The sequence below is a fragment of the Anomaloglossus baeobatrachus genome, chromosome 7 (genome assembly GCF_048569485.1).
Source record: "Anomaloglossus baeobatrachus isolate aAnoBae1 chromosome 7, aAnoBae1.hap1, whole genome shotgun sequence".
NCBI lineage: Eukaryota > Metazoa > Chordata > Amphibia > Anura > Aromobatidae > Anomaloglossus > Anomaloglossus baeobatrachus.
The window spans coordinates 248,524,611-248,537,197 of NC_134359.1; the positions used below are offsets into that span (position 1 = coordinate 248,524,611).

A 12,587-nucleotide genomic window follows, 5' to 3' on the forward strand; every position below is an offset into this window, starting at 1 on the left:
CTAGCATAAACTACAATATGTCACGAACAAACAATCTCAAAATCACCGGGATCCGCTGAAGTGTTCCAGAGTTATAACCTCATAAAGTGACACTAGTCAGAATTGCAAAAAATATCATGGTCATTAAGTACAAAGTTGGCTTCGTTCTTAACCCCTTCACGACCATGGACGGATCTTTCCGTCATGGATCGTTTCCCGGTAAGCCCCGCCCCCTGCCGCGGGCAGGCGGCGTGGATCGGCGCACATATCAGCTGTTTTCAACAGCTGACATGTGTGCCTACATGTTCCGAGTGGAATCGCATTCCACCCGGAACATTAACCCCTTAGATCTCGCTGCCAAAGTCTGGCAGCGAGATCTATATGCGGGCGGCCATGTTTTTTACTTACCGCCGCCCTCTCCGGACATCACGTGAGTGATCACGTGATGTTCGGTGGTTGCCATCGTAGCACAGGGTCATGTGATGACGCCTGCTGCTACTAAGTTTCACTTTCCTTTTTCCTCAGCACGGAGCAGAGGAAAAAAGAAAGTGACTATTTCTGCTGTTTACAGCAGTATAGCTGTGATCAGCAGATAGCGATCAGCAATCGGATTGCTGATTGCTATAGCCCCCTAGGGGGACTAGTAAAATAAAATAAAAAAAGTAAAAAAAAAGTTTTAAAAAATTAAAAAAAAAAACAAAAAACCTAAAAGTTCAAATCACCCCCCTTTCCCCCCACTGAAAATTAAAGGGTTAAAAAAAAAAATAAATATACACATATTTGGTATCGCCGCATTCAGAAATGCCCGATCTATCAAAATATAAAATCAATTAATCTGATTGGTAAACGGCGTAGTGGCAAAAAAATTCCAAACGCCAAAATTACGTTTTTTAGTCGCTGCAAGTTTTACGCAAAATGCAATAACAGGCGATCAAAACATAGCATCTGCGCAAAAATGCAACCATTAGAAACATCAGCTCGAGACGCAAAAAATAAGCCATCACTGAGCCATAGATCCCAAAAAATGAGAACTCTACGGGTTTCGGAAAATGGCGCAAAACGTACGCCACTTTTATTGGACAAGCTTGTGAATTTTTTTTAACCCCTTAGATACAAGTAAACCTATACATGTTTGGTGTCTACAAACTCGCACCGACCTCAGGCATCATACCCACACATCAGTTTTACCATATAGTGAACACCGTGAATAAAACATCCCAAAAACTATTGTGCCATCACACTTTTTTTGCAATTTTTCCACACTTGGAATTTTTTTGCTGCTTTCCAGTACACCATATGGTAAAACGTATGGTTTCATTTAAAAGTACAACTTGTCCCGCAAAAAACAAGCCCTCATATGGCAAGATTGACGGAAAAATAAAAAAGTTACGGCTCTCGGAAGAAGGGGAGCAAAAAACAAAAACGCAAAAACGGAAAGTGCCCTGGGGCTGAAGGGGTTAAAGGGGTTAAAAACTGCTGCTAACTTTTAATCCTTCTAACCAAATAAAATGATGTTTGAAAATGATACTCGCATATTAGACATAAGGTAAATATCTTTCTTCTGTAGTGTAACAATTTGGTTTATAAGTACCGTATTTTTCGGATTATAAGACGCACTTTTCCTCCCAAATATTTGGGAGAAAATTGAGGGGTGCGTCTTAAAATCCGAATATAGCTTACCGGGAGGTGGAGAATCGGCGGGTGGCTGTCTGTGCACCTCTGTGTGCGGGCGGCCAGGTGTCTGTTGGGTCGTGCAGGACTGTCAGTGCGTGCGGGTGCCCGGGTGACTGTCAGTGCGGACGTCCCAGTGCCTGTCGGTGCGAGCGGGTGGCCGGGTGGCTGTGCGGACTGAGGTGGCTGTACTGCGGGTGTCCCAGTCTGTCCATGGTCCCGAGTTCAAGTGATGGCACCGGGAGTCAGCGCCTGTGCAGATGGAGCTCTTGGATGAGAGCTTTATCTACGCACACGCCGCTCCGGACACTGTTTCTTAGAAGCCCAGACCACGGACAGACTGGGACACTCGGCTGTACCACTGCAGCTTCCAATGCAACCACTAACCCGCCACTGATACCACTAACCCGCCACCGCCGCTGCCACCACTGACCCACTGCCAGCACAACCTCTGCCTCCTGTGACCCCACTCTGGTAAGACAGCACCGGAATATAAGACAGACCACATTTTTTTTACCTTTTTTTTATCTCTAAATTTTTGGTGCGTCTTATAATCCAGTGCGTCTTATATAACCGAAAATACGGTATAAACATTCAAATTTGGAAAATTACAAATATTTTATTTTTTGTAACAGTTCCCAAATTTTTATAAAAAAACCCCCCACAAAACACAGATTTAAATTTATTACTTACAAAAAGTACATCAGGAAAAACAATTCGCAAAACACATGGTATATGGTAAAATATTGACAAGGTGAAACATGTCAGATTAAAAAAAAATTGGGCTTGGTCACTAAAAGATTACAATTGTTTCTTCCCAGTGTGAGTTCTCTGATGTCCAACAAAGTTTGATTGAGTTCTAAAACTTTTCCCACATTCTGAACATGAAAATGGCTTCTCCTCTGTGTGAATTTTCTCATGTTTAACAAATTTTGATTTCTCTGTAAAACATTTCCCACATTCTGAACATGAAAATGACTTCTCTCCTGCGTGAATTTTCTCATGTCTAACAAGATGAGATTTGTAAATAAAACATTTCTCGCATTCTGAACATGAAAATGGCTTATTTCCTGTGTGATTTTGCTCATGTCTAGCTAGAGTTGATTTACATGTAAAAGATTTTCCACATTCTGAGCATGAAAATGGCTTCTCTCCTGTGTGAATTCTCTCATGTATAACAAGATGAGATTTGGAAATAAAACATTTCTCACACTCTGAGCATGAAAATGGCTTCTCTCCTATGTGAATGCTCTCATGTCTAATAAGAAGAGATTTTGAAGTAAAATATTTCTCACACTCTGAACATGAAAATGGTTTCTCTCCAGTGTGATTTCTTTCATGTATAACAAGATGAAATTTCGTAGTAAAACATTTTCCACATTCTGAACATGAAAATGGCTTATTTCCTGTGTGAATTCTCTCATGTTTAGCTAGACTTGATTTACTTGTAAAAGATTTTCCACATTCTGAGCATGAAAATGGCTTCTCTCCTGTGTGAATTCTCTCATGTATAACAAGATGAGATTTGGAAATAAAACATTTCTCACACTCTGAGCATGAAAATGGCTTCTCTCCTATGTGAATGCTCTCATGTCTAATAAGAAGAGATTTTGAAGTAAAATATTTCTCACACTCTGAACATGAAAATGGCTTCACTCCTGTGTGATTTATCTCATGTCTAACACGAAGAGATTTTGAAGTAAAAGATTTCTCGCACTCTGAACATGAAAATGGCTTCTCTCCTGTGTGAATTTTCTCATGTATAATAAGATTATATTTCTTAGTAAAATATTTTCCACATTCTGAGCATGAAAATGGCTTCTCTCCTGTGTGAATTTTCTCATGTTTAACAAGATCAGATTTCGCTGTAAAACATTTTCCACATTCTGAACATGAAAATGGCTTCTCGCCTGTGTGAATTCTCTCATGTATAACAAGATCAGATTTCGTAGTAAAACATTTTCCACATTCTGAACATGAAAATGGCTTCTCTCCTGTGTGAATTCTCTTATGTCTAACAAGTTTAGATTTTGTAATAAAACATTTCTCACATTCTGAGCATGAAAATGGCTTCACTCCTGTGTGAATTCTCTTATGTATAGCAAGATCAGATTTTGTAATAAAACATTTCTCACATTCTGAACATGAAAATGGCTTCTCGCCTGTGTGAATTCTCTCATGTATAACAAGATCAGATTTCGTAGTAAAACATTTTCCACATTCTGAACATGAAAATGGCTTCTCTCCTGTGTGAATTCTCTTATGTCTAACAAGTTTAGATTTTGTAATAAAACATTTCTCACATTCTGAGCATGAAAATGGCTTCACTCTTGTGTGAATTCTCTTATGTCTAGCAAGATCAGATTTTGTAATAAAACATTTCTCACATTCTGAACATGAATATGGCTTCTCTCCTGTGTGAATTCTCTTATGTTTAGCAAGATAAGATTTCGTAGTAAAAGATTTTCCACATTCTGAACATAACAGCTTCTTCCTTGTAGGAACTGTTTTATGTTCCACACTTCTATGACTTTTTTTTTGGTTAACAGTCTGTGATGAATTGGGAGATAGTAATTTAAAAGGATCAGGTGATAGATCTTTGGTGTGAAGGGTTGAGGTGTTGGCATGCTCTTCATATGTATCTTGATCTTGTGCAATGTCACAATTATCTGTCTTAAATTCAGAAGATATGGAATGTCTTTTCGAGCTCCTGGTACGGCCATCTGCCAAGAATAAAATTTGATTTTTGAACAAAATAAAACTTTTATTCATCTAATATATAAAGCTGTGTGTATGTGTATATGTATGTATGTATGTACAGTCAGGGCCAGAAATATTTGGACAGTGACACAAGTTTTGTTATTTTAGCTGTTTACAAAAACATGTTCAGAAATACAATTATATATATAATATGGGCTGAAAGTGCACACTCCCAGCTGCAATATGAGAGTTTTCACATCCAAATCGGAGAAAGGGTTTAGGAATCATAGCTCTGTAATGCATAGCCTCCTCTTTTTCAAGGGACCAAAAGTAATTGGACAAGGGACTCTAAGGGCTGCAATTAACTCTGAAGGCGTCTCCCTCGTTAACCTGTAATCAATGAAGTAGTTAAAAGGTCTGGGGTTGATTACAGGTGTGTGGTTTTGCATTTGGAAGCTGTTGCTGTGACCAGACAACATGCGGTCTAAGGAACTCTCAATTGAGGTGAAGCAGAACATCCTGAGGCTGAAAAAAAAGAAAAAATCCATCAGAGAGATAGCAGACATGCTTGGAGTAGCAAAATCAACAGTCGGGTACATTCTGAGAAAAAAGGAATTGACTGGTGAGCTTGGGAACTCAAAAAGGCCTGGGCGTCCACGGATGACAACAGTGGTGGATGATCGCCGCATACTTTCTTTGGTGAAGAAGAACCCGTTCACAACATCAACTGAAGTCCAGAACACTCTCAGTGAAGTAGGTGTATCTGTCTCTAAGTCAACAGTAAAGAGAAGACTCCATGAAAGTAAATACAAAGGGTTCACATCTAGATGCAAACCATTCATCAATTCCAAAAATAGACAGGCCAGAGTTAAATTTGCTGAAAAACACCTCATGAAGCCAGTTCAGTTCTGGAAAAGTATTCTATGGACAGATGAGACAAAGATCAACCTGTACCAGAATGATGGGAAGAAAAAAGTTTGGAGAAGAAAGGGAACGGCACATGATCCAAGGCACACCACATCCTCTGTAAAACATGGTGGAGGCAACGTGATGGCATGGGCATGCATGGCTTTCAATGGCACTGGGTCACTTGTGTTTATTGATGACATAACAGCAGACAAGAGTAGCCGGATGAATTCTGAAGTGTACCGGGATATACTTTCAGCCCAGATTCAGCCAAATGCCGCAAAGTTGATCGGACGGCGCTTCATAGTACAGATGGACAATGACCCCAAGCATACAGCCAAAGCTACCCAGGAGTTCATGAGTGCAAAAAAGTAAAACATTCTGCAATGGCCAAGTCAATCACCAGATCTTAACCCAATTGAGCATGCATTTCACTTGCTCAAATCCAGACTTAAGACGGAAAGACCCACAAACAAGCAAGACCTGAAGGCTGCGGCTGTAAAGGCCTGGCCAAGCATTAAGAAGGAGGAAACCTAGCGTTTGGTGATGTCCATGGGTTCCAGACTTAAGGCAGTGATTGCCTCCAAAGGATTCGCAACAAAATATTGAAAATAAAAATATTTTGTTTGGGTTTGGTTTATTTGTCCAATTACTTTTGACCTCCTAAAATGTGGAGTGTTTGTAAAGAAATGTGTACAATTCCTACAATTTCTATCAGATATTTTTGTTCAAACCTTCAAATTAAACGTTACAATCTGCACTTGAATTCTGTTGTAGAGGTTTCATTTCAAATCCAATGTGGTGGCATGCAGAGCCCAACTCGCGAAAATTGTGTCACTGTCCAAATATTTCTGGACCTAACTGTATATACTATAATACACTGCTTCAAACATGAAAAACAGACAACCCCAATAACATAATTTGAATTGGTTGTTTCTAATATAAAGGACCGTAGAGAGACCTACGCAAAGACATAAATATCCAACAAAAAATAGTGTACCACGATAAATAATGATAAAAACAATCTTTATTAAATATTACACAAACGTAAAAATTATACTCATAATAAGGTGGAAGGGACCCAACAGTGTGGTAAGCAACAAAAAAGGGGGAAAATCAATCACAGCCATGTCAAGGTAATTATATAAATTTACGATTACAGCAAGTGACTGGTCCAAAAATCACATAGCAATATAGAGCAATTATTAAAGAGCCAACACAATTGGAGGAAATAGTGCAGAAAGTTATGTATAATAATAAGCTGGGATCAAATACTTATGGGTGAAAGATGAAAGATAATAGAGTGATTATAACCAGCTACAGTGCTGGCCAAAAGTATTGGCACCCCTGCAATTCTGTCAGATAATACTCAGTTTCTTCCTGAAAATGATTGCAATCACAAATTCTTTGATATTATCTTCATTTAATTTGTCTTCAATGAAAAAAAAAAAATGTCAAAAAGCCAAATTGGATATAATTCCACACCAAAGATAAAAAAGGGGGAAGACAAAAGTATTGGCACTGTTTGAAAAATCATGTGATGCTTCTCTAATTTGTGTAATTAACATCACCTGTAACTTACCTGTGGCACCTAACAGGTGTTGGCAATAACTAAATCACACTTGCAGCCAGTTGACATGGATTAAAGTTGACTCAACCTCTGTCCTGTGTCCTTGTGTGTACCACATTGAGCATGGAGAAAAGAAAGAAGACCAAAAAACTGTCTGAGGACTTGAAAATCCAAATTGTGAGGAAGTATGAGCAATCTCAAGGCTACAAGTCCATCTCCAAAGACCTGTAAGTTCCTGTGTCTACGGTGCGCAGTGTCATCAAGAGGTTTAAAGACCATGGCACTGTGGCTAACCTCTCTAGATGTGGAAGGAAAAGAAAAATTGACGAGATATTTCAACGCAAGATTGTGCGGATGGTGGATAAAGAACCTCGACTAACATCCAAACAAGTTCAAGCTACCCTGCAGTCCGAGGGTACAACAGTGTCAACCCGTACTATCCGTAGGCGTCTGAATGAAAAGGGTCTGTATGGTAGGATACCCAGGAAGACCTCACTTCTTACTCCGAGACATAAAAAAGCCAACCTGGAGTTTGTCAAATCTTACCTGAGAAAGCCTAAAACGTTTGGAAGAATGGTCTCTGGTCAGATGAGACAAAAGTAGAGCTTTTTTGGGAAAAGCCATCAACATAGAGTTTACAGGAAAAAAAAGAGGCATTCAAAGAAAAGAACACGGTCCCTACAGTCAAACATGGCGGAGGTTCTCTGATGTTTTGGGGTTGCTTTGCTGCCTCTGGCACTGAACTGCTTGACCGGGTGCATGGCATTATGAAGTCTTGAGACTACCAACAAATTTTGCAGCATAATGTAGGGCCCAGTTTGAGAAAGCTGGGTCTTCCTCAGAGGTCATGGGTCTTCCATCAGGACAATGACCCAAAACACACTTCAAAAAGCACTAGAAAATGGTTTGAGAGAAAGCACTGGAGACTACTAAAGTGGCCAGCAATGAGTCCAGACCTGAATCCCATAGAACACCTGTGGAGAGATCTCAAAATGGCAGTTTGGAGAAGGCACCCTTCACATCTCAGGGACCTGGAGCAGTTTGCCAAAGAAGAATGGTCTAAAATTTCAGCAGAGCATTGTAAGAAACTCATTGATGGTTACCGGAAGCTGTTGTTTGCAGTTATTTTGGCTAAAGGTTGTGCAACCAAGTATTAGGCTAAGGGTGCCAATACTTTTGTCTGGCCTATTTTTTGGAGTTTTGTGTGAAATGATCAATGATTTGAGTTTTGTTTCATTCTCTTTTGTGTTTTTTCATTGCAAGCAAAATAAATGAAGATAATAATACCAAAGAATTTATGATTGCAATCATTTTCAAGAAGAAACTAAGTATTATCTGACAGAATTGCAGGGGTGCCAATACTTTTGGCGAGCACTGTATAACCAATGTATAAAAAATGTATGAACCTAGTTATTGTATACCAGCACGGTGGCTCAGTGGTTAGTGTGGCGCCCCAACACCTGGTTGCCACAACAGTGTTGCCCCCTCAAAAGGGTTAATACTGAGCCTGCAGGTAATTGGGGAAATCATTGGCCAGTAGGTACCCACATCCAACGCAGTTTCTCCCTCAGGCCAGCAGAGGGAGCTCTGAACCTGGAGTTCCAGGGAGCGTTCCTCAAGCCTGACCTGAGGGAGGAGTTAGTGTTCAGTCTGTCAGGAGAGTTTGGAGAGTGAAGACGCAGAGTAGTGCTGTCCTGTGAGCTGGGGCTTGGAGCTGGAATAGCTTGGCCCAGTAAAGCGGGATTGGCAGAGAGGCACAGAAGAGAATTAGACATCGGAGTCTGTGGTTGCCAGGGTGTAAAACCCTTACCTGGAAGCCGAATCCGGAGGGCAGGAGAGCTGCAAGCCCCTGGCCCATTGGCAACCTGAAGGTACAGCTGCATCACCAGGGCCCGGTGTGGACTCCAGCAGAGAAGCACCAGAGAGGGCCTGCACAGCCTACCACACAGGGAGAGGGACATACCACCGGTCCCAGCAGCAAGAGGGCCATTGCTAATTCAGAGTACAGGGTCCTAGGAAAGCAAAGGAAGAACAGGGAGTAGGCCTCATACTCAGCTGGCCAAAAAGATCACCCCAGTTATTTCCAGGCCGGCCGGAGCCCTCTACCACCTGTAACGGTCTCCCAGGACTAACCGTTTACCCAGTAAAAGAGGAGAAGGTAAAGAGACTGTTGTTTGTGTCCGGTCCTTTCACCGCCCTATCGGCTCTGCACTACACCGCAACTACACCGACACTTACAAGCACCAACCGGTGCCCCGGGGTCCAGCTCCACCTGTGGGCAGCAGTACCACCATTGCTGCCGTTCCATCACCCCCGGAGGCCCTTATCCAGCAGCGGCGGCTCAATAGCCGCATACCACAGGTGGCGTCACGTATCTAAAACGTTAAGCACCCCCACTGAAGCCATATTAATTGACCCCACCAGGGTCACGGAGACGGGCCCGCCACCACTGACTACCCCCAGACTAGTCCGGCCCGGCACCGGATGTCCCATAGCCCTGGGGTGGGCGAGTCATTAGCACTGCAGTCTTGCAGCGCTGGAGTCCTTGGTTCAAATCCCACCAAGGACACTATCTATAAGGAGTTTGTATGTTCTCCCTGTGTTTGCCTGGGTTTCCTTTCGGGTACTCCAGTTTTCCTCCCACACTCCAAAAAAACCCCAAAAAACATACTGATAGGGAACTTAGATTGTGAGCCCCGATGCGGACAGTGTTGCCATTGTATGTAAAGCGTAGTGGAATTAATAGCGCTATATAAATGAATAAATATTATTATTATTATTATAACACCACACAATGTTCTTGCACAATCCCAAGACCTATGCAAACATACACTAAAGCTACCAAAAGTATAAATGAACTGTACCAATTTGAAAAAAACAAACAAACAAACAAAAAAACACATTTTGCACTGTCCCTCATCAAGTAACAAAAGGCTATAAAACCAAAGATTCTATGATATGTAGATTCCACACAATAATTTAGTAACCACCAGTGCATGTTCCCTAATGCATAATAAACTTGGTACTCAGGTTGTCATTCACACCAATTGCGAAACAATATATTCACGTTAAACCACGTGTATTGTAGCATGTGAATCAAAACAGAACTACCCCGCAATGTATCACAAGTATCTAACTGCAATGAGTTTCATCATAATAACCTTTACCTGACAGTGCTGGGGACCCCCGCTCTCCCAAGCGTCTTTGGTTTTAAAGCCTTTTGTTACTTGATGAGGGACAGTGCAATATGTGGTTTTTTTTTCAAATTGGTACAGTTCATTTATATTTGTAGCTTGAATGTATGTTTACATAGGCCTTGGGATTGTGCAAGAACATTGTGTGGTGTTATAGACCAGTATACAGATAATTAGATTCATACATTTTTTTATACATAGGTTATAACTGGATATAATCACTATTATCTTTCATCTTTCACCCATAAGTATTTGATCCCAGCTTATTATTACACATAATAACTTTGCACTATTTCCTCCAATTGTGTTGGCTCTTTAATAATTGCTCTATATTGCTATGTGATTTTTGGACCAGTCGCTTACTGTAATCGTAAATGTACGAGTAATTACCTTGACATGGCTGTGGTTGATTTTCCCCCTTTTTTGTTGTTTACTGCACTGTTGGGTCCCTTCCACCTTATTATGAGTATGATTTTTATGTTTGTGTAATATTTAATAAAGATTGTCTTTAGCATTATTGATCGTGGTACGCTATTTTTTGTTGGATATGTATGTATGTCCGCTAAAGGAATCCGCAAAGTCGCTTTTACGATCATGAAATTTTGTGCAGACAACCCATTTGACTCAAGGAATGTAATAGACTATGTTTTGACGGGAAAATTTAACCCCACACTTTACAGTTACTCTCCAAAAAACCTGCCTCCATTAAAGTCAATGGAGCTGGGAGCTACAGGTCATTAATAGGAGCGCTGATTGGTTGCTATAGGCAACAAAGGACATTCTTAGTATAAAAAGCTTATGTGTGAGGTAATATGATTTCTGTGGAGAGACAGACACGGGCTCAGACAGACAGGCGGACACAGGCACAGATAGGCGGGTGGACACAGGCACAGACAGGCACAGGCACAGACAGGCACAGGCACAGATTGCACAAAGTTGGTTTTACTAATGTTCATTCCCAATCTTTGGCCAGTGAACATATAAAGGGACAGGTAAAACATTTGTCATTGATCGCATATTTTATATGAGCACAAAAATTATGGCTGTCAGCAATGTATCATCCCCTTTGTGTAAAGAGAGGATGTTCTTCAATAATACAAAAAGGCATGAGAGAACGGAAACAAACTGTCATTGCTACATAAAAATTAAAGGTAAACCCCAAATAACTTTATATATCAATCAGTGTCTGTTGATGAAATTAAATGCTCTTTACAGCCGCTCACTTTCAGTCTTCAGGGGAAGTAGGAGGCTGTAGTAGTCACCTGTCTCTGAGCTGTGACTGTTACAGTTTCATGCCCCACCTCAATGGCTGGACGCAAGTGGCTACAGGGAAGATATAACTTCATTTTCTCCCGACAGACTCACTCCTAGTAAAACAGCCCAACATCATTTCTTTACAATTTACCTTCAAATTACTACCATATTTGTATGTAAATGTAGATGAGAGGCTTTCTTTAAGAACCAAAATTTGCCTGTGTAATGGATCCTTAAGGCCCCATCACACGGGACGATATATCGTGCGATCGCATCCGTCCCCGTCGTTTGTGCTTCACGGGCAATTTGTTGCCCGTGTCGCACAAAGTCGTTTACCCCCGTCACACGTACTTATCTCCCGAACGGCCTCGCTGTGGGCTGCGAACATCCTCTTTCTGAAGTGGGAGGGATGTTTGGCGCCACAGCGACGTCACACATCGGCCGCCCAATAAAAGCGGAGGGGTGGAGATGAGCGGGACGTAACATCCCGCCCACCTCCTTCCTTCCGCATTGCCGAAGCTGTGTTCGTTGCTCCCGGGGTGTCACACAGAGCGATGTTTGCTGCCTCGGGAACGACGAACAACCTGCATCTAGAAATGTGACCGACTTTATGAAAATGAACAACGTGTCAACGAGCAACGATAAGGTAGTTTTGCTCGTTCACAGTCGCTCGTAGCTGTGACACGCTGCGATATCTCGAACGATGCCGGATGTGCATCACGGAATCCGTGACCCTGACGACATATTACCCGATATATCGTAGCGTGTGACACCGCCTTTAGGCCAAATTCCAACGTTCAGTATTTGGTTAGTATTTTACATCAGTATTTGAAAGCAAAACTCAGGAGTAGAACAATCAGATGAAAAGTATAATAAAAACACGGGCACCACTTCTGCACTTTTCACCCAGTCTTTGTTTTATCTTACGAATACTGATGTTAAATAGGGATGAGTGCAGCCAATTAACAAGGAATATTACATGCGGAAGTTGCCTGTACACTGCTGTGAACAATAAAGAAAATAAATAAATGACGTGGGTTCCACCTACTTTTGATAACCAGCCATGGTAAAGCAGGTAGCTGGGGCTGGTATTATCAAGGTCGGAAGGCCCATGGTTATTTGGCCCTCCCAGCCTGAAAATAGCAGCCCGCAGCCACCCCAGAAATGGCGCACTCAGTAGAGGTACAATTCTGTTGCTTTGCCCAGCTTTTCCCGATTGCCCTGGTGCAGTGGCAATCAGGGTAATACGTTTGAGGTTGATGTAAAGCTGTGAATTGACATCTGGAATCAAGCTATCCATTGCTAACCTCAGT

At 41.6% G+C, this 12,587-nt stretch overlaps 1 protein-coding gene across 1 annotated transcript in view; it reads right to left on the reverse strand.

Annotated features, from left to right (window-relative positions):
• Nucleotides 1–12,587, reverse strand: part of LOC142246683 (uncharacterized) — a 232,881-nt gene that overhangs the window by 122,831 nt on the left and 97,463 nt on the right. Inside the window, exons 7-8 of the mRNA XM_075319749.1 lie at nucleotides 3,327–4,383; nucleotides 2,517–3,158 (exon numbers count right to left, since the gene is read on the reverse strand). Of these exons, the coding sequence (XP_075175864.1) occupies nucleotides 2,517–3,158; nucleotides 3,327–4,383 (1,699 nt within the window). The remainder of the gene's footprint in view (nucleotides 1–2,516; nucleotides 3,159–3,326; nucleotides 4,384–12,587) is intronic.